The sequence below is a fragment of the Vanacampus margaritifer genome, chromosome 7, assembly GCF_051991255.1.
Source record: "Vanacampus margaritifer isolate UIUO_Vmar chromosome 7, RoL_Vmar_1.0, whole genome shotgun sequence".
In the NCBI taxonomy this organism is placed as follows: domain Eukaryota; kingdom Metazoa; phylum Chordata; class Actinopteri; order Syngnathiformes; family Syngnathidae; genus Vanacampus; species Vanacampus margaritifer.
Window position 1 is genome coordinate 14,043,513 of NC_135438.1, and position 18,939 is coordinate 14,062,451.

An 18,939-nucleotide genomic window follows, 5' to 3' on the forward strand; every position below is an offset into this window, starting at 1 on the left:
ATATTTTTTCCATTAATCCTGCCCACTGGCTACTTTTTTTTACCTTATCTACAATGAGCTAATATGAATAACCTAATATCTTTCAAAAATCAAACAGGGCCTTTGAACGCAAATTTATGCATACGCAACCGTTTCCTACAAAGTGTACATCTCGCGAGATTTGAGAATTCACTGAGACACAAATTGGCGTTAATTTAATTGGCTAGTCGCCGGGACGTGACGTGTGAAGTTTTCCCATGAATAGTGTTAAGATTAGTCGGTGAGTTAGCGACGTATTTCCGTTTTGTTACATCTTTTAATGAAAACCCAAACGCCCTGTCATGTTCTTATGCTGTTCCTTCTGCCTTTTTAGTTCGTAAACATGTCCCTAAACAAACAGGTGAGCTCAATTCACTTTATTAACCCATCGCATGCTGCATCAAACCTCTTCACAGGCGTCATTAGAACTACGCTTATGGATAGCTTCACTGCAGCACACGTTGGGATTAGAGAGGCATAAATGGCCGTGTGGGTGTTTTATATCGCACTTTAAATGTAATGTCTTGTCTTGTGTGTAGCAGACCGCTGCTTCCAGAGTGGCCCAGCTGCCCCTGGTACGCTCTGCCTACGGTAACCTGTCAGTGTTGTACGGGGAGACCAAAAGTATCAACGCCAGCCTGAAGAGTGTGTGTGAGGGCCTGGAGAGTGGCGTGACCCTGTTTGGTTCGGTTGCTGTTCAACGAGTGTCACCTGTTATCACCAAACTGAAGCCGCAAGGTGAGTCAATCTTTTAGGTAAGTAAAGAAAAAAAAAGCTAATTACATTCTGCCAGGATAATCAGGACTAATTGACCACAGGCCGTTAAATGAGCAAAACAACACTCTGGTACACAACAATGAATTTACCAAGAATATTTTTTTGAGTAGTACCATTAACATTTAAAAAAATATTTTGAGACCATGTTGTAACAATCGGCAGTGTGGCACCGTTCCACAGGGTGGCGCTTCTTTGTTTTTTGTGTGCACGTGTAGCACTACTTTTTTTCTTCTTTTTTATTTTTTGATGGTGGTGAATGTTTTCTTTTGATGCCGTGGAAGCTACGGTCATTGTGGCGCCGAGCCCATTGTTTTTCTGTCAGCTTAATAAAGTGAATCCGTGGACTGCCAATTGTTTTATTGTTTTCCCGTTTTTTTGCGGACCCGCGCTATCCATGGCCGATCGGCCCGCGAGCGTTACAATGTGTAGGCAGGGAGTATTTTGTTCCAATGAGGCTGAAAAGGAAAATACTCGAGTAAACCAATTAGGTTCATTGAAAGCTCTCAGTTGTCCATTTGTGTGAATGTGCTGGCAACTACTTCAGAGTGGAGGGGAAAAAAAGATGAATTTTGCCTAGTGACAAGTGGCTCCACAAATTTATGATATAATCAGCAGGGGTGTGAATTGTGAAATACCTGGCGATTCGATCCGTATCGCGGTTCATAGGTCACAATATGAATCTATCAATTGATTATTGTGATTTTAAAAACAACTTTAGAAAATACTAATCTGTAAACTTGTACATATATGCTGTAAAATTTGTATGAAAATATATTTAACTGAAACTTCAGGCTTACTGGGCCACTGTAGTTAACAAACAGGGTTTGTTTCATATTTGAACAGCACTGAAAATGAAATATTAAAGCTTAATGTTCCATTAATATAACATTCCCCCATGCTTAAAATGTGAAGCCTAAGATGTTTTGTTGAATATTTCCATCAAAAATTGATTCGGCTGCATGTTGAATCGATTCCAGAATTGCGCACTGTAATATCATGATATATTGCCGACTCAATTCTTTATTTATTTTTTAAGCATATTTGCTTTAGTATGTTTTCAGTTGGGGGACAAATTGGAAATCTATGCAAGTGGGTGACCTCACTGTCCTTTGCATCTCCAGTTTCCTTTGCCAATGACGTTGCATGTAAAAGTCTGGACTGGTTGGAGGCAACATTCCCTGTGCTGCACACACCCACAGACCAGGTGACTAGATTAACGTCACAGTTTAAGATAGTCATGTGTTCAATGTCACATTTTCATGATGACTGAATGATTCTGATGACACCAAAAGCACTTTAGAGTGATATCTCATGTAACTTACTCCCGCCTCTTCTAATGTGTTAAAAAGCAGCTCTCCTGCTTTGATGTTTGCCTCCTAGCTTGTGGCTGGTGTTCGGAGCAAGGTGCTGGAGGTGCAGGATGCGGTGAATATTGTGGCCCATGGAACGGTGGACTGTGTGCAGCACGCAGTCACATGTATGATGGCGAAGGTGCAGCAGCCGGTTGACCAGTCGCTGGTGGAAAGGGCCGTCAGTGCGTCAAACGTGGGACTGGATTCGGCACTGAACATATCTGAGGCTCTGGTGGATCGCATGCTACCTCCTACAGAGGAAGAAAAAAGTGAGCGGCCGGGAGGGTTTGAAGCAAATGTACTTTATCATGGCTTTGTCCTGAACTACAAATGACAATTATGCTGAGTTTATAGAGGAAGAGGTTGTGTTGGTGGAAGATTCTCAGGCAGCTGCGTTCGAGAGTAGGTACTCTGTGCGGCTGATGACGCTCTCCATTACGCTGTGCAGGAGAACCATCCAGCTGGCTGGAGCCAAGATACATTCTGCTCAGGTTTTTACTCAAGTTGATCTATCAAAAAACATACAGGACTTCATGGAGAGGAACATTTAGCACAAGTTAATCAAATGTATTGTGCTTCCAGGAACTTAATTTTTACATTCTCTCAACATCACAATGCTTTAGTGAATATCTGTAGGATTTTTGACCATTTTCCTGTATTTGCAGATCATGGAGGCGCTTTCCACAAATTCAGGTCAGCGTCGCATCCTGCAATCGAGCTGGCTGGCCCTGACATGGAGCTTGGAGCAGCTCCCGCTACATGTACAGCAGCAGATTGTGTCAACGTTCTTCTACTTCACGGAAATGTACAACTTAAGGGCCGTCCAGCAGAGCGGCCCCAAACAAGATGGAGCTACGCACCTTCGTCCAGCGGCATTAGAGGCTACCCCAAGTCCATACAAAGGTGTCAAGAATAATCCGCGAGCAAATTCTAACTGGCGAGCGAGGAGACCCGCCAGCACCTCTTTGATTGAGAGCCGATCAACTTCGTTAGCCAAAGTAATGGGCAGCATTGAAAAATTTCACTGAGTGGTTGGTGTATATGTAAATAAAGGCACTTGAAAATTGAAAGACTCATTCATATTTCAGAAATGCACCAATTTAGAAGACATTTACTTTATTTGTGCGTAACAAAATAATCAGATGCATCTAGTTGAATGAAATTAACCGCAAACATGTTCTGGTTTTTCATAATGAAAAACATTTTGTTGTGCTGTAAGGCGAGCACCCTCACGGCTCCCAAGCACCACCAAATTCCAGACTTTTAAGTCCACATTCTAAACATTTATTTGCATCACGTGGTTGGGAGAACATATTTAACTATTAGAGTTGTTCCGAGAAGGATGAAACAGCCAAATTTAGACCAAACATTACTTTATTTGACTTAGAGATCACTTTTGGCTGGACTCTGACTTGGATGTGGATGCCCTGAGAGAAGAAAGGCGGCGCCTCTTGGCGATCTGTTCCTGGCGCTTCTCTTTGGCTTCCTGGTGATTTAAAAAAAAAAAAAAAAAACATTGCAGTGAAATCTTTCAATATGACATTCTATACAAAAAGGTGAAATGTAAAAGACTCAACAGCTTTTAATCACAAAACACTATAGCAATTTTGCCAAAACAACTTCTGCATACTGCATTGTGGTTTCAATAGCCAATAAAATAGATTTAAGCACACGTCTTATTGGCTCCAATTGAAAGGCAATAATGCTCAAGAGCGCTGGACGTACAGGGTTTAGTTGCAAGTCGAAAGCAATGTATTACACAAGGCGTGGAAGAGAACTACAGTTGCAATCAGGCACTGTTTGGGCCTGGTCATATCCGGTGAGTTCTCTACGGTTTCTTTAGCAACACTCTGTACCATCTTAACGACTATGGGTCAGTCAGAAAGATACTACAAGTGTGCCACATTTACAGGTGGTTTGAGGCATCCACGCTGTCAAAACAGCAAGGAATATTGACTTTGGCGTAACTGCCTAATGGGAGCTTCACACTCAGAAATATTTGAGCTAAAATGAGATGATGCATGCCCTCAAGATTACCTTCATCCTCTTAGCCAGCAGCTTGGCATACTCAGATGCCTCCTCCTTATTCTTCTGGGTGCGCTTCCTCTTAAGGGAAATGCGGCGGCGTTTGTGCTGCAGCACACGTGGGGTCACCAGTCTCTGGATCCTGGGAGCCTTCGATCTTTGCTTTTTACCTGAAGAGCCAACAATGACAGCCTCTGAGTGCTTACGTCTAGTCAGACAGTCCATTCTATCCAAGCGATATTTTGCTGGTGTGGGGCCTCATGTTGATTTACAACTGACACTTTACCACCAATGCAAATGTGTGCATCCTATTACAAGTTAATGCCTAACAAACTGCCAACAATTTACAGATCTGCACACTACACCCTTTTCAATTATCGCAGCAAGATTTACTGACCTTCCTTATTCAAGGGTCTCCTCACAACATATTGTCTGACATCATCCTCCTTGGCCAGGTTGAAGAGTTTGCGGATCTTGCTGGCCCTTTTGGGGCCAAGGCGGCGGGGGACGGTGCTGTCGGTCAGCCCGGGGATGTCCTTCTCGCCTGAAGGGAGGGCAGAAGAAGATAGCTTAGTGAGATGTGTTATTCAAGAATTAACAGTGCTCCGTTAACGATAAAGCAATCAAAGCTTTGACAAACATTTACTGTCAATGTGAGAGGACTTCAATTTCAACCAGCCATTGTTTAGTCTGGTCATATTTGGAGAGTCCTCTGGTTACTTTAGCACACACTGTCCCACCCTAATGACTTAGAAGTAGTCAAAAAGGATCACCTGTATGTGCCATGAGCATCCACACATGGACCAAAACCATCTGTAATACATTGCTTTCGACTTGCAACTAAACCTTGTACGTGTGACTGTGTGCACTTAAATGTTACCTTTCTTGACAATGACCAAGTTGAGAACACTCAGGTTGGCGTCGACAATGCAGCCGCGGACAGATTTGCGCTTGCGCTCGCCAGTCCTGCGGGGACGGTAGCAGGAGTGGCCCTTGCTGAGGAGCAGTCGCACGCGGCCGTGTGTCAGCACACCTTGCTTCATGGGGAAGCCCTGCTTGTCATTGCCTCCGCTGATGCGCACCACATAACCCTTAAGAGTAGAGAGGAGTTGTCATGATGTATGCAGCTTTTGATGTACTTGCAGTTCTAAACAAAAATAATTTTCATCATTATATTCACTTATTTGACAGACAAGGCGTGGGAGAGAACTACAGTTGCAATCAGGCACTGTTTGGGCCTGGTCATATCCGGTGAGTTCTCTACAGTTTCTTTAGCAACACTCTGTCCCATCTTAACGACTATGGGTCAGTCAGAAAGATACTACAAGTGTGCCACATTTACAGAAGTCTCAAATATTTGAGTGATCAAGATTACATTTTACCTTCCACTCATCTCCAAGGGGGTCAGCAGCCACCTCAGTGGCCATGCGCTTCTCATAGAAGGTACGCAGCTTGCGTTCATCGTCCACTTCGATGAGCTTTTGGCAGCCAGTAGCGGGGAACGAGATGTTTAGCTGCAAGACAACAGTGCATTTGTGGTCATATACGTGCAGTTCTACGTGACAATGACAGTTTAGCAAACGTTCACGTCAGATTAATATCTAAATACAAGATTGGGTCATGAATAAATTCTTTCTTTGCCACTTAGCTAAAGTAAACTCATGCAATGAAGGCCCATTACTAGCTTCACCGCAGGTCGGTCATGAAGCTAAGGCTAGCAATTGCCGAAAATACTTTATAAACAACATTTTTAGCGTTTACCGAGACTTCAGCAACGACCTGGATTTATGACCAATACATTGTGCAAATATATACATATAGGACCAGTCAAAGTGACGTTGACGTCCACATTTCTACATGGGAACCGCCATGTTTCAATGTCCGACAGTGCTTAGCGAGCGCTACAATCAAAGGGCATCCTCAGCGACGAACGCAGTGATGCTACGGTTTTTGAGACCGCTTCAATTTTAATCATCACTGCTTTACAGACACGGTAGTATTTCAGGGAAAATAGTTTTCTACAAAAGCATACGCTTGAATAAATGTTGTACCTTCATTTTGCCAAACCGGCCCAACCACGGTCCGCCACGAAAAAGAGAACGGATATCCGCCCCGGGATCTCACATAGCCCATGAAATATTCTCGCGATATCTTACGTCACACTATTTTAAGGATAAGACATTGTGACACTAACCAACGTAACAAAAAATGTTCGTCCTAGTACATAAATATGCGGTAAATCTACTCCTTAGTTCTGTGGCTGAAAATAAGTTAAAATAATTGAATTCGATATTTGACGTGTCAACCAGGATTTTGGAACAACTGAACGTCCCTAGAGCTTGAAGCGTTACGCAAAGCCAAGAAAGTTACCTTCACCTTCATCATCATCCGTTATCTTTTGACGCTGCACGTTCAAACTGTGATGCAGACATTCAACAGCAAAGAAACGTGGTGCGTATCTTATTAATCTGAAATGTATTTCAGACTACTACTACAGTAAACACGCAATTACCTCAAATAATATTGTTTTTTTTTGTGTGTGTGTTTATATTTATTTAGAATTCTACGAACAACATAGAATGCTAAACATCATACTCAGTATTTTAGTACAATGACGATCAGTCGATCCTTTTGTAAGTGACAGACCGATTAGTTGTGAATTTATGAATAAATTAAAAACGACGCTTTTCCTTTCCAAATACAAACCAGTGTGTGGTGGGAGGAATGCTCTTGTCAAACAGAAGTGCTCTTCGGTTGCAAACAGCACAAGTGTCAACGCGATGACGTAGATGGTCACGTCGAATTGTAATCTTTGTCAACTCACAGCGGGGACGCTGGAAAATCTTGGCATCATTCGATGTGCATGTGCTCGCCACTTGTTATGAATGATCTTGAGACCAAAGACGAGACATTACAGATTCATCTCGTTTTTTCTTTTTTTTTGTTTTCTTTTTGCGTGGCAGGGCGACAACAGCGTTGTCCTCGAGCGCAACTAGTTCAGACATGAGTAACGTTAATCTGATTTTTTGGGACCATTTGCAGGCTGGCAGCTCCGATGTGGATTGGTGTGAAGGCAATTACCTTATTTACCCGAGCATCGCTGAATTTTACAACACGGTCAGTGTGCACTTTTAGTAAAAGCCGTGCGGTTTTTCCATATTAACACAGCTCGGCTTGCCATTAACAGCTGTCACGTTTTTATTTTTAGTTTTTCTTTGTATTAAACTGCTGCCGCTTGCGAGACTTGATGTTTACAGTTTGTGATGCAGCATCAAGTTACATGTCAGTGTAGAGCCACCGCACGCTGGAAAACATCTGCCTGTGTGTGTTTTTTTTCTCATGGGTTGTTTCCCTTTGTTTGTCATTTCAGATCAGCAACATTTTGTTTTTTGTTTTGCCGCCCATATTAATGTGCTTGTTTCGCCAATATGCAACACATTTCAACAGTGGGATTTACCTCATTTGGACACTCCTGGTTGTGGTGGGTAAGTTGGTTTGAGTTACGTGATCTTTACTGTGTAATGATGACCAATTTTCTGTGCCACTTGTCAACTGAGTCACTGCAGCAAAATAACAACTCTATACTTCTATATAGTGATTGTTGAAATATGCACATTCAGTGGTATGTATTTTACGTTGAGACAGGACAAAATATGTCACATTAAGCACTTTAAATATTTAGCAGGTTGCTATGGTTTTAGGTAAATAAGAACTGTTTATCCCAAGTTAAAATAAATTATTGTGTGTTCAGCATTAAGTTATTTATAAAGCAAATAGTTCATATTGTGTAACAAATCAAAGTCCCCTGTTTGGAATGATAATTGATTGTATGTGGAACGAAAAACACAATTTCACAACTAATACTACAGTATAGCTTCACTGTTGCCTTCACAAGAATGTTTATATATATATATATACACGTGTACAAATGTAACATTTTTTAAACAAAATAAAAAAGCTATTTACACAATTACAAAACACTCAAGGTTCTGGGGCAATGCTACCCAACAGGTGAATCGATAAATAATTGTTAGCTGCAATAGTGCTAAGCATTGAAAAATATTGAACAATTAAAAAAAAAAAGATTTTACCAAAAATATAAAGGTTGTAAGGGATGCAAATATGCACATGTGATTTTAAGTAGCCTAACATATCATTTTTCATACAGAGATGTGTTCGCATTGGTCGCTCTGTGTACTAGGAATAAGTTACATATCCAGTTCTATGGTCTTCATCATAATTTCATTAGCTGCAGCTTGAAGCTATCCTCAATCATTCAACCCTCATATAATGACTAGGCTTATTCAAGGGTTTCATTTGATTTGACTCAGTGGTCATTAGTCTTAAATGGTGCCTCTGTATGTAACAACGTTCTGGAGGAATTACGGTGCCTTGTTCTCTCAGTGTTGATTTTAACCGACAGTAACCCCCTCCTCCATTTCCTTACTGAGGTCAGAATGTGGTAGCCAGAACCAAAAAGCTTTGTGTGTGAATTGTAGGGCAGGTTTATGGTTACAAATGGATTGTGTCTGACAAGAATATTACATTATTTCACTTATGGAAATGATTAATGATTTTGACACATATATTGTCTTTATCTGAAATGTATCTTGGGAAGACACAATAGAGACTGTTTGGAAACGGTCAGGTCTTTCAATACACATCATATCCAACCTTATTAGCACACCTGACTTTTCTAGTGAGTAAGTCTCTTTTTACCTTTCCCACTATAGGTATCGGATCAACATACTTCCACGCTACCCTCAGCTTCCTAGGCCAGATGTTGGATGAGTTGGCCATTTTATGGGTGCTCATGTGTGCCATCGCAATGTGGTTCCCCAAAAGATACTTACCCAGGATATTCAGGAGAGATCGGTATGGCAATCATTGTGGTTGATGATTGATTTATGACCTTAAGAGACTTTAAACTGATATTTAAATGTGTCGTTACGTATCAGCATCTGGTATGAGAGCCCTGTTTTTTGTTGTTTTTGTGAAACATTTTTCTGTTTCAACAGATAGAATTTCAGGTCTTAAATTAGCATTAAACAGCTACAGTATATAGCTTATGCTCACTTATTCTGTCACAAGACATAGCCACTGCTGTTACACCTTCAGTTTAATAATAGGCCAGTCCGAGATAGCTGACACCAGTAAAAGCTACATCACATGTCCTTACTTCTCTTTCCATTATCACACAGCCATTGTGGTGCCATTGTGGTTGCTCTTATTTACCATGCAGCTCTGTTTTATTGAATGTCAGCTGGCTGTAGAAAGATTCTGAGCCTCCCTACCCTTATCCGACAATGTTCTTCTCAAGTGCGATAGAAACTTGTTTATCTCCATTTGATTTGCTCTTTGCTCTAGGTCAAGGTTCAAAGTGGTCATCGGCATCCTGTCAGGGATCACTACAGGCTTGGCCTTTGTTAAACCTGTTATAAACTCCTTGTCGCTCATGACTCTGGGCATCCCATGCACCGTGCTGCTCATCACCGAGCTTAAAAGGTCAGTTGTCCGCTGGTATTTGAAACACTAGTGCTAAATGTGTATGGAGTCATGAACCGCCCTCTATCATGATCCATTTTTCACTGCGTACACTTGTTGCTGTGCTTTATACGGAGTGGATGAATTTTGACAGTCCTTCATTTGTTAACTGCCGGGACGCCCGTCCGTCATCGTCGAGCCGTCATTGTTTCGAGCCGAGGCAAACTGTAACCGTCAATCCTTCATCGTTATTATAACTGTGTGCTTCCGTCATTGCTAAATTACAGCCGCTATTTCAGGACCGTCAGTGAATTTCACTGGTCGCCGCTATATTAGGACCATCATTAAATTTCACCGACCCATCAATCAGTCACTCCATCGTCGTTATTATCGTGATGACCTGGTGAGTGATAAATAGTGTTTTACAAATAAATACACTTTATTAAGTGACGTGACTAGCTCAAATTAGCTATTAAAAATTAGATTTTCTTAAATTTCTTAATTCTGAAGGAGTTCATCTTCTTCGTCTCCTTTTAGTTTATTGGCAGATGATGACATTAACTGAGGCAACACAAGATGGCTGCCTTCAGACAACTGTCAGTCCAGGTTATTATTGTAGTTTTGCAGAAGAAATCAGGCTAAGCTAGCAACAAACTCTTGAATGAGAACAGAAACATCCTCCCTCCCGTTGCCTTCACAGCCACTCCAGATCATAGGAAACTACTTTAACTATTTTGCAAGGTTGCTACACTATGTGCATTTAAGGACTCGTCCAGCATAAACCAAGCTTCAGTCATCGGCGAAATTGGACTTATTGTCGATTACGTTGACGGACGAAAAACCGCTTCCGTCCATTATTTGAAGTTTCCTGTCATTCGTTATTCATCAATAAACCCAACCAGCAAGTAGAGCTGCATCAAAATGAGCTGCGTAAAGCCAGTACTCTACATTACTGCCCTAGTGCTCCCATGTGTGTTATTAAACAAGGACGATGTCATAAATATGACTGGCACACTTCAAGCACTGCTCGCCATCTTGTTTATAGAGCACACAGAAGGTTAACCAAAAGTCAAGGAAGTAATTTAAACTTAAATGAATTGCAAGGTTCTGAGCTAGCGTTTTACATAATCAGATTTTATCATAAAAAATCCCAATGAAATTTCCAACAGGATCTCTCCGTTAATGCAATAATGAGTGGATGTAATACCTCTCTCTACAAATGCTTTGAACACGGTGACTGTAAATTTCCGAACGTGCCAAAACAAGAAGAACATAAGCGGAGGCAAAACTACATCTTTTGGAATAGTCTGACTTTGGCGGAAATTGATTAATTTTTACTGCGAGTCCAAAAATGATTAGCATTGAAGCTTTGCTGGCAATTGGCAGTTTCTCAGGACCATTCAGGCGAGCATTCTGCTCTCTCGTGAAGCTTTTGACAGAGATAGTGCTGGACTCTCCTCAATGCAACTTTTTCCTCCACCTCTACTGTGGAAAAGTCTTGTGAAAATGATTAAAAAGACATTTCTTTATGAGAAGGAAGATGGTAGGGCGCCCATTGACACACTCCTTGCTGTCACTCTGCAACTGACTCTCTCCAGGGTGTGCCTCTTGCCCTAAAGCAGTGGTTCTCATTAAGGACAGTTTTTATGGTGGTGTTTTGTCTGTTTGTTGTCACATCATCAACACCATTTGGGTCTTGAAAACATAGCGTTTTCACAACAGTTACATCTGCAACAAGCGCTTATAGATGAAATCATGATCACAAAACACTGAAACTGGTTCTCTGTAAAAACAGTATATTGTCCCTGGGGGAATACGTGTACCTTCAAAATGACAACTTTTCAGCAAATTAAAAAATAATGCTGCATTCAAATTGGTTTTATACCTTATATTGCTATCATATACCGTTGCATATTTGCATCTAGAGGTGTTAAAATTAATCAATTAATGCACAACTAATCCCGCATCGCATTGTGCCCAAAGATCGAATCCTGGTCGGTTAATGCACCTTTTGGTGCTGTGAATCCCTTTTGTGGCATGAAGAAGGCACGTGCTAAATTAATGATATATTACAAATACCTAGCAATCTTCCTCTTCTTCTTCGTATGAATACAATTTTGTTTTCTTCCACAAAATGTCCCTGTTCCCATTTTACTAGTCTGTTCTCATGTACCCTCAAGATGGGACGTCAACTGGGATAGGCCCAGCCCAACCTAACCCATGACCCCGAATTTGTGTAAGAAATAAATGATCTTGGCTTTAGTTTTAGTTGGAATTAGTTGAGCATCAATTTCTAACTTGTAAACACTTCAACAGCAGGAGATAAAACACTTTTCTGCCAATGACTCGTTGTAGTCTTATCAAAAAGTGTGTGTGTGTACTGTATGTTTGTGTGTACTGTATGTTTGTTTATGGTCAAGGGGCAAATGAGACAGTGTCAACATGCAGTCAGCAGTACATTAACTCTCCCCCTTTTGACCTTCTATACTTGCACTGTGACTCGTCCCAAAGTCATGTAACAGGTCAGTTTTTAGTCTGCAGCCGTATCCCCTGTCATTGCAATTTACAGTTTCCTTTTACCATCAGCCTCACTCACCATGGCTACTCTTACGACATTAAGTATTCTATTGTTCAACCAGAATAATTCTTGACATTATTGTCGGTGCTAGTCATCCACGGATGCGGCTTGTTTTTGTTGGGGGAGAATTCCTCCTTCCCTATGCCATCTGACTTTTGCTTTCGCTAATGACGTGATATGCTCTTGTTTGCTTCCCTCCTACAGTGCGACTAATTTCCCCTCACTTGCATCATGTTCACTGTGACGCACAAAAAAAAAAAAATGATTTGATGTAAATAACATTCCATCCCACTGTGACAGTAATTGTGAAGGCAATAACTTGAACCATATGAAAATTCTATGAAATTCTATGAAAAATAAAAATCACATCTTTATCATTCACTGCCATTGACGACTAGAGACGTCAAAAATTCATTTGAACTATTTCTATTAGTTTAAGATTTTTTTCCACTTTTGTTAACAAGAGTATGAAAACCTAGAATTTTTTTATTGTACATTTAGAACAGATATAAAATTTGTGATTAATTGTGAGTTAACTAGTGAAGTCATGCAATTAATTACGATTAGAAATCTTAATCGCCTGACGCCCCTAATTTTTAATAATCTTTTTTTTAAATCGCGTCAGGCGGTTAACATTTGGAATTGTAATTAATCACATGACTTCAATAGTAAACTCACAATTAATCACAAATGTTATATCTGTTCTGAATGTACAATTAAAAAAAAAAATCTAGGTTTTCATACTCTTTTTAACAAAAGTGGAAAAAATGTTAAACTACTAGAAATAGTTGAAATTAATTTTTGACGTCTATGGCAGTGAATGAGTTAAAAGGAAAAAATTGATAATGATAATAATATCCTTTTCGGTTCTACATATATGTTGTCAGTAGGATGTTCATGAATTCTCCCTGTCATTTCCCTTTTTCTGCCTCCAACTTTTCATTGAAACTCCACCCAAGATAGACATGCCAGCCATTTCACCGCTTATCTTTGCCCCCATGCTCTTTACTTTTGCCATCAGCCCCCTCCTCAAATTAAGTCCTGGTGTTGCTGCTTATCTTGCATGCTTATGTCACAGTTGATAGTCGGTGTATTACAATTTACAGACATACTACTGAGAACTAATGTATCTGGCACTGACGTGATAAAAGTCAAGATAGATGCTGCTGAGAAGTTTGGCAGAAGTTGTCCTTGTGACATAACAGAAGATGAGAAGATATAATACACCATGGAACCTTGAGGGGTTTTCCTTTTGGGAGGAAGTATCATGAGCCAGCTATTCTTCAGTATTTCCTTTTGCCCGAGAGTAGCCTCTCCTATCTGCCAAAAGTCAGGATGTCTTTTAAAATAACAAGATTGATTTATAATTAGGAGAACATTCTGTGTGACCCTTAATGCTTGCCTTGTCGAAACGTTTTAGTTTATTTATTTATTTTTTTAAATCGTGTTGCTACTGATACACTTCCCTGAATTTGTAACCACATTTAAAATCAAGTTTCATTGTCATTTTTATGCCTACAGCACAGCACAGCACAGCTCAAGGCAATGTGCATAAAAATATCTGTCATTTACAAAACACACAGTGTTAAACCTTAAAATCCATGGTCAGTTATAGATTGCCAGACAGTGGATAAAGCCAGAAGCTAACAATATTAGCTTAAGCGCAATGAAGACGTCTGTCCCCCGAAATTCAGGAGGCAGGAAAAAGTGTGAGATTGACTCCAGCAAATTATTAATGACATCAACACTAAGCTGTTGTCATACAATACCACGGAACAATGAATCGCCAAGAACTGAATTAAACCAGGAAATTGGACAAAACAATTAGACACAGTTGGTAGAGCTCGAGGCCAGCCGGTTTTCTGGACTATCAATACCAAGTACAACTAATGCAGTCAACGAGCTCCTTTGTAGACACGAGCCTATGCTAGTTAATGCTTGCGCCAAAGCACATCATGATAAATTAAACACAAACAAGTCTAAATAAAATTGTTTTTTAAATGCATTTATAAAAAAAATTGGGGCAGCAGTGGTAAACTAAGAGCAAAGTCCAAACAGTTTTCTATATTCAGATTCGTTAGCAAGTAGTAGCTAATGTTGCTACATGTTGTTTGTTATGAGGCTTCTACCAGCTGTATCTCTTTTTCTTTTTTTTAAATCTTTTGTTATACAATTCCATTCACACGGTTTGTCCATGTTTACTTAACATTTCTACACTACGACAGCTTAACTGTCGACTGTCGTATTGGCAAAGCATCTGCTGCTTTCCCTTTATTTTAAAGCAGTATGAACGATCTGTGATGCAACATTTTTTTTTGGGGGGGGGGGGGGTCACACCAATGTTAATTTCTCCTTGGAGCGAGGGCGTTCGCAATGAAGCTTGTCATTACGCATGAGTGTGTCACAGTGACTGCACTGTTCAGCCAGCAGCAGGTTTATGTGTGTGTGCATTAAGCACACAACTAAGAATAGTTTTCTATCAGCGGCATTGTGGATTAGTCTGTCTCAGGGTCACTGACTGGGTGCAAAGGCACATATATGTAGAGAAATCAGAGGGTTTTTTGGCTTGCTGCTCTTCTAAATATGGAAGGGGGGTGGGGGGGGGATGCTACGAGAACCGTTAACTTGCAGTTTAGCACTTGAGTATGGAGAGTAAAAATGGAGCTGGGAGGCCTGAGAACCATCTGGGAGAGCGGTCAAGTGGGAACACAATACTCAGTGTTGTCTGAAATGACACCACGTCTGTTTTGAACACTGAGAGGCCTCGTGATTTGCATTGAATTTACAAATTGCAAATGATTGCGTACTTTAAAAAAATCAAGCAATATGTTTGGGGCAATAACAAAACAGCCAGGCCATATACATTCTATTTGGAAAAGCTCAGGCAATTTCAAAGAGGATTGTGTGTATATCCATCACAATGCATTAGGGTTTAATTGGTGAATAAAAGTGCAGGTAATTGTAATGTCATTTTCCAGGAGAACAGTATCATGAAAAATCAACAAAAGCCTTCAATGCTGTTCTTTCCTTGTCCTGTGCTGTCCTGTAGTGATATAATGGTATCCGTTCTAATGTATTTAGGTGCTACCGTTGTATATGCATACATTAGACACATACCCATAGCTGTCACCTTTATCAGTTTTTAATGTTTTATGTATAGCAATGATTTAACTACATTGCTACTTTGTATAATAAAGTAATTGGTCTTTAGCAATCACATTCAACCGTTTTTTTAAACCATAATGCATATTTGAGTAACACTTTTTGTTAAATATTTCAACATAATTTCAAGCTTCTCTTTTGACTCGATACACATGGCAAGATTTTTTAGATTTTTTTAAAAAAAAATTTAGATTTTGTGACTGGTTTGTAGACATAACATTTGGCAGAGTGTAAACCGAAATACATATATTAGTATTATGCTATCAATCAGAGATGATAATGATGTAAGATTAGGATGACACTGAGGGTGTGCATGGATCCAATAAAAGATGATTCGATACTTCAAGGGTGGTACATTTTAAAACGTAATGATTGACTCTTTAATGATACACACACAGCCTACCGTACTTTATGTAGGACTTGGCGATCGTCATTGTTTGGTGTACAGTAGTATTTGTGTTTCTCAATGCTGTTTATTTGTCACAGGTGTGAAAACCCACGTGTGTACAAGCTGGGTCTGATCTCAGGGATCTGGTGGGCTCTAGCTCTGCTCTGCTGGCTCAGCGACAAGATTTTCTGTGAAATGTGGTCATCCGTCAACTTTCCCTATCTACACTGTGCTTGGTAAGATCATATCACAGCACACAATACACCAAAAGGAGTATTATGCATTTGAGTGTGTTCACTGCCATTGACGGCTATAGACGTCATAAATTCATTTGAACTATTTCTATTAGTTTAACATTTTTTTCCACTTTTGTTAAGAAGAGTATGAAAAACTAGAAAACATTTTTTTGTACATTTAGAACAGATATCAAATTTGTGATTAATTGTGAGTTAACTAGTAAAGTCATGTGATTAATTACGATAAAAAAATTATCACCTGACACCCCTAATTTTTAATAATCTTTTCTTAATTTTTTTTTTATTAAAATAAAATAATTGTAGTTATTTTTATTTTATTTTTTAATAATCTTTATTTATTTTTAAAGAAAAGATTATTAAAAATGAGTGGCGTCAGGCGATTACCATTTTTAATCGCATGACTTCATTAGTTAACTCACAATTAATCACAAATTTAATATCTGTTCTAATACAATAAAAACAATTCTAGGTTTTCATACTCTTGTTAACAAAAGTGGGGAAAAATGTTAAACTAATAGAAATAGTTCAAATGAATTTTTGACATCTATAGCCGTCAATGGCAGTGAATGATTTAACATTTCTTACAGGGATACATTTAACTCGGAACAGAAAAAAAACAATTATTTAGAGCATGTCCACCTTGTATGTGTTTGTCAATAGGGACAGACATAATAAATTTACTGAAGAATTGGCTTGATTGTGTAGAATAGATTTTTGATTGTGTCTTAAATAAGCAACACAGTGTAGTAGTGGTGTGCATCGTAGTTCTAACGTTCTGGATTTGAATCTCAGTATGGTCAGCTGGGATAGGTTCCAGCTGGTGTACCCCATCTCTTGTCGAAAGCAACCCCCCTGTAACCCTAAACAGGATAAGATTTTTTCCCCCCTTAAATTTATAGGCGAGTCTGTTCTTGTACTTCTCTCTGGTTCCTTCACAATTGTCACTCTTGCAGGCACATTCTGATTTGTCTGGCTTCCTATTTGGGTTGCGTCTGCTTCGCCTACTTTGACGTTGCTAGCGAGGCCCCGGAGCGAGGTCCAGTCATCATGTTCTGGCCCAATGAGAAATGGGCCTTCATCGGCGTCCCCTATGTTTCATTCCTCTTTGTGCACAAGAAATCGGCTATCAAGGTGACTTAAGGTGATCCACAACTACTCGGCTGTTTGCACTTAGGCGTTTCTCACCAGGGCGTGTCCCAACAAGATTCATCACCAGACCGATTGCCTCCACGAAGCTTTTTTGGATTGGATCACAGTGGTGGTCTTTATTCCCAGCTATACTCCTGCAGCACTGTCAAGAGAATAACATTTGCCACAAACGACGCAACTTGGGGACATTCCTGGTGGCTTCAAAACAGTGGATCTTATCTTATCTTATCCTACGATGTCAGCGTATGAAACATGCCATGAAGCCTGCCAGGGGAAGCATGTGATATGTTATTAAAGTATTATGCATTTTACGCTTTTATTAAATGTTTTTGCACATTGTATGACAACTCAGAAAACAATGTAAAGTATCAGATGGCCTTTACAAACATATGCAGGGGCAATCTGGCCCTGATGAAACCAGCATTACGGACAATAATGCACTGGATACAACAACTGTGATTATTACATCATATACAGTACAAACCAGCTGCTCCGATTTTAGTGCAATTCTTCCACTGAAATCTTTAATGCCAGCATAATGATGTGGTTGACTGGAAACATACTCTTGTACGTTATTTACCAATTATGTCTTTGTATATTACTGAATGAAGAGCCATACACCGGTAACCAAAATGTCAAAACGTGAATGTTGACATCAAAATGGATTGGATTTAGCAATGGACAAACAGCAAGCCGCTATCGCAACATTTCAGGTCAAACATTTGTATTTCATTGTAATTGTTAAGCTGTAAGTAACTTTCAAATACTTTGTAACTGTTTTACATTGTATTTGATGGAAGTGTTTTTATTGAACATAGCAGAAATCTCAAATCATCTTTTGTTCTCTAGGGTCTTTTTATTCAGTCCAGACAGACAATGTTAGACTATAAGCTTAGAAAATGTATTTTGAATTCTGCAGTCTAAATTTAACTGGATAATTCGTGTGAAGGAAACAAAAGTGCAAAGCTGTCCTGTACCAGTAAACATGGTACAGTATGATGAATGCTGTGTAACTATTTATTTCCGCTTAAGGGAAGCATAGTTTAATTATTTCCTTAAGCCACAAACTGATTTATTTTGACATATTTTAATGTCCAATTAAAGGCTGTTGATTTGACCAAATATCAGCTGTGTTAAATTTAAAAAGGGAAGCATGGGTGCTAAACAAACAAAAGCTTTAAAACCAAAACGTCACCTCAAATGATTGTATTCCCTGTGAGAAAACGGCCTCAAGCTAACTCACGTGTACGCATGAAGGGTCAAAAGAAGGATTGCCACAGAGTCTTGATATAACAGAGTGATTTTTAAACCTCAAAATAATTATATTTATTCAGCATATGAAATATAAATGGGTTGATATTGTACGACCATTGTATTGCCAAATACTATTCTATTTTTTATTGTATCTTGGATGAAAAATACATGATTGTGTAGTTTTGAATGAATTGCAGTGCATTGTGTAGAAAATAATTTAATATTTGTGAACTGTTTTTCAATGATCACAAAGCATTTGTGTATTTTCACTTGGACTTTTTTTGTATGCTAATGTGTCCCCCCCCCAACACCCCCCCCCTCCCCCTTCATCGGTGATACAGACCTGCAGCACAGAATTATTTATTTTCATAATTTATCCTGTTTTGTAAACAAACATTTGTAATAGATTATAATATTGGTACTTTATTTTATGCAATAAATGGAGCTAATGACTACCACATCCTCTGCTTGGATCTTCATTTGTCATTGAATTAC

General features: G+C 39.5%; 3 protein-coding genes across 10 annotated transcripts; 2 read left to right on the top strand and 1 right to left on the bottom strand.

Annotated features, from left to right (window-relative positions):
• The first annotated feature begins 120 nt into the window (after positions 1 to 120).
• LOC144055063 (perilipin-2-like) lies at positions 121 to 3,217 on the top strand. Of its 5 annotated transcripts, none has more exons than XM_077570703.1 (7): positions 121 to 259; positions 353 to 379; positions 558 to 756; positions 1,917 to 1,999; positions 2,176 to 2,416; positions 2,502 to 2,638; positions 2,813 to 3,217. In XM_077570703.1, exons 2-7 carry the CDS (start codon positions 362 to 364, stop codon positions 3,173 to 3,175), a joined length of 1,041 nt encoding a protein of 346 aa, XP_077426829.1. In that variant the 5' UTR covers positions 121 to 259; positions 353 to 361; the 3' UTR covers positions 3,176 to 3,217. The 5 variants fall into 5 exon arrangements, with proteins under 5 accessions (XP_077426829.1, XP_077426831.1, XP_077426828.1 ...); XM_077570705.1 differs by having other exon boundaries at positions 146 to 259; positions 561 to 756; XM_077570702.1 differs by having other exon boundaries at positions 229 to 379.
• A 286-nt stretch (positions 3,218 to 3,503) lies between these two features.
• rps6 (ribosomal protein S6) lies at positions 3,504 to 6,388 on the bottom strand. The gene is made up of 6 exons (XM_077570711.1): positions 6,224 to 6,388; positions 5,555 to 5,686; positions 5,053 to 5,263; positions 4,570 to 4,716; positions 4,185 to 4,342; positions 3,504 to 3,633 (listed from the first exon to the last, which is right to left on the bottom strand). The coding sequence occupies exons 1-6, from the start codon at positions 6,227 to 6,229 to the stop codon at positions 3,538 to 3,540; spliced, it is 750 nt and encodes a 249-aa protein (XP_077426837.1). The 5' UTR covers positions 6,230 to 6,388; the 3' UTR covers positions 3,504 to 3,537.
• Positions 5,195 to 18,904, top strand: acer2 (alkaline ceramidase 2). 4 transcript variants are annotated; one of them, XM_077570710.1, is made up of 8 exons: positions 5,195 to 5,291; positions 5,364 to 5,423; positions 7,215 to 7,289; positions 7,543 to 7,657; positions 8,906 to 9,047; positions 9,540 to 9,677; positions 15,883 to 16,020; positions 16,995 to 18,904. In XM_077570710.1, exons 4-8 carry the CDS (start codon positions 7,582 to 7,584, stop codon positions 17,179 to 17,181), a joined length of 681 nt encoding a protein of 226 aa, XP_077426836.1. In that variant the 5' UTR covers positions 5,195 to 5,291; positions 5,364 to 5,423; positions 7,215 to 7,289; positions 7,543 to 7,581; the 3' UTR covers positions 17,182 to 18,904. The 4 variants fall into 4 exon arrangements, with proteins under 4 accessions (XP_077426836.1, XP_077426835.1, XP_077426834.1 ...); XM_077570709.1 differs by having other exon boundaries at positions 5,271 to 5,423; XM_077570708.1 differs by lacking the exons at positions 5,195 to 5,291; positions 5,364 to 5,423 and adding an exon at positions 6,354 to 6,623.
• Positions 18,905 to 18,939: the final 35 nt, after the last annotated feature.